The 2500-nt window shown below is 41.3% G+C and overlaps 1 protein-coding gene across 1 annotated transcript; it reads left to right on the forward strand.

Annotated features, from left to right (window-relative positions):
• The first annotated feature begins 433 nt into the window (after positions 1–433).
• On the forward strand, positions 434–1873 carry LOC135223241 (skin secretory protein xP2-like). The gene is made up of 2 exons (XM_064261732.1): positions 434–587; positions 1209–1873. Exons 1-2 carry the CDS (start codon positions 576–578, stop codon positions 1758–1760), a joined length of 564 nt encoding a protein of 187 aa, XP_064117802.1. The 5' UTR covers positions 434–575; the 3' UTR covers positions 1761–1873.
• Positions 1874–2500: the final 627 nt, after the last annotated feature.

A 2500-nucleotide genomic window follows, 5' to 3' on the forward strand; every position in this document is an offset into this window, starting at 1 on the left:
ACATGTTAAGATTATATTATCACCACCAGTCGAATACGCTTTCTCATCCCATATTATTTTCTTGTGATTTATGGAGGCTTACGTGCGCTTACTCATACTGTGGAGATGATAACGTGATTTGTTTTTTTTTTTTTTGCTTCTTAAAAGATTTATTATTTGTTTATTAAATGAAATTCAACACTGGTGTTATCAATAATAATAATTATCATTATGATAACGTACTTATTAGTGGTACTAGATTCTAACGTCAAACTAGTTTTTAATACCATTTTCCGTTCAGTACAGGAAGAGATAAAAAAAAAAGTACGTTTTATTTCTGAATTTCCTGATTGAACGGACACGAAATTTTAAGAAATCAAAGAAAAGGCATACCCGGGGCACTAAATCATGGCTCTGGTGCCCATGGAAAAAAAAATGCGGAACCGATTGGCATTTGTGGCACTGAGGAGGAGCCTTCATCCGACTAACCGTGATGGTGACGCGCGGGGATTTTTGACGTATATAAAGGAGGAGGAGGACTTCTTCCAAGCACAGTTCTTCCTCGTCCCTCAGCGAAGGCAAACTTACTTTACAACATGAGATTCCTGGTGAGGATTGGCCGCTGTTTTTTGCTTGCTATTCTGCTTCGATACTCTTCTGTTCTTTTTGCCAATTATGCTTGTGTCTGCCATTTCTACTGTTTAAACTCCGTTTAACTAAAGGCATATTTTTGACTTAAGGTGAAACTGTGGGTAACTTCCTTTCAGTTTTGATTTTCAGTGAGTGACCCTTTTAAAAAAAATGTGTGATATACTAATCTGCGGCGACGTTTTAATCTGTCGATTAAATAAAATTGTTTGATCTGGTCCAGATCTTTCTCAGTGCTAGATTTTGCCTTGCGTATTTAGACATTTTCAAAAATTCTGTCAAATGTGCCTAGTAACGTTGTATTATTCAGGTACAATTATTTTGTTCTTGATATGAGAGGCAATGTACTTATTCGACTAAACGTGATCGGAAATTACCCTCAACGTAACAATCACATACCGAAGCCACGATTAAGGAGTCACTTTAAGATAATTTGACTGTTGATGTTCATCTTATAACCTTGGACTGGCTTTGTGAGTAATCATTGTTAGTGAGTGTCTAAAGTCTCCCACCGATGGGCCCTTAAACAGCTCCTATTCATATTAGTGCAAGATAAGTTACTTTCCCTTTTCACATTCCAGGTATTTGTGTGCTTGGTAGCCATGTGCTGCGCCCTTCCCCAGAGGACTCCAGCCGTAGCTGGAAGACCAGCTGCTGAGGGAAGTGGCTCCAGCAGATCTCCCGTCGCTGAGGCAAAGCCTGCAAAGGCTGAGGCTGCTGAAGTAAAGCCTGCAAAGGCTGAAACTGCTGAAGTAAAACCTGCAAAGGCTGAGGCTGCTGAAGTAAAGCCTGCAAAGGCTGAAGGTGCTGAAGAACCCGTTGCTGCTGCCGATGCCGAAGCCAGAGAAGTAGCTGAATCTGAAGTTCCTGAGGCAGGTGCTGCCGAAGCTGAAGCTACTGAAGGTGGTGCTACCGAGGCAGAAGCTGCTGAGGCCAACGAAGCTGGTGGTGCTGCCGAAGCTGAAGCTGCCGAAGCTGAAGCTGCCGAGGCTGAAGCTGCCGAAGCTGAAGCTGCCGAGGGTGGTGCCGCCGAAGTTGAAGCTGCTGAGGCTGAAGCTGCCGAGGCTGGCGCTGAGACCGAAGCTGCTGAAGCTGAGGCCGCTGAAGCTGAAGCTGAAGCTGGTAGAGCGTAGGAAGAGCTCTTAACTTTAAGCTCGTTATTGTCTTGTGTGTCAATATTTTATTAGGAAACGTGCGTTTATTAATGTTATAAATTACCAAAGCGATATTAAACCAAAATGATTGACTCTTGTTTGTGATTACCCTTCCACAGAGTTAGAAAGTTTGTTATTTAATTAAGGGGACTGGATAGTCCATGGTAATTGCCGGTCTCTCGAGTCCTTGTTCAACCTTGCTACCTGAAGGCCTCATAAAATGGTCCATGTTTTGAAAGAATGACAACATTTGGTCACGAAGACTACCGTAATGCTCGATGGAGCCAGTCATTCCTTTATTTCCTGTCAAGAATACTATTTTTCTCGCATTGCGGTGTTAAAAAAGGGAAAAAAAAAACTTTTTGAATATTCTTAGTCTTTCTTTCGTTTCTTGTTGAATGACTCTCTTAAGTTAACCTAAATCCTTGTTAATTGTTGAACAGATCATTTCTTTCTCTGCAGAACTGCATCTTATTTTTGGGAACCTGGAAAAAATTAAATTCCAGGTTTCAAGCCGTTGTCCATTAAAAAAAATATGTTAATGGCAGTTTTCTCCATTCTGGACATGTCTTTACTTTTTACAGTAGTTTCCGTTTTCTTTCTTCTGTAACAGAAAACAGAGCTTGCTGCTATCAAGCGAGACGGCGGAAAGCTTGGCAACATTTGCTAAATTTGCACCACCTTAAACCACTGGAAAACTATAACATTACTGGTACCAC

Source organism: Macrobrachium nipponense, chromosome 8, assembly GCF_015104395.2.
Source record: "Macrobrachium nipponense isolate FS-2020 chromosome 8, ASM1510439v2, whole genome shotgun sequence".
In the NCBI taxonomy this organism is placed as follows: Eukaryota; Metazoa; Arthropoda; class Malacostraca; order Decapoda; family Palaemonidae; genus Macrobrachium; species Macrobrachium nipponense.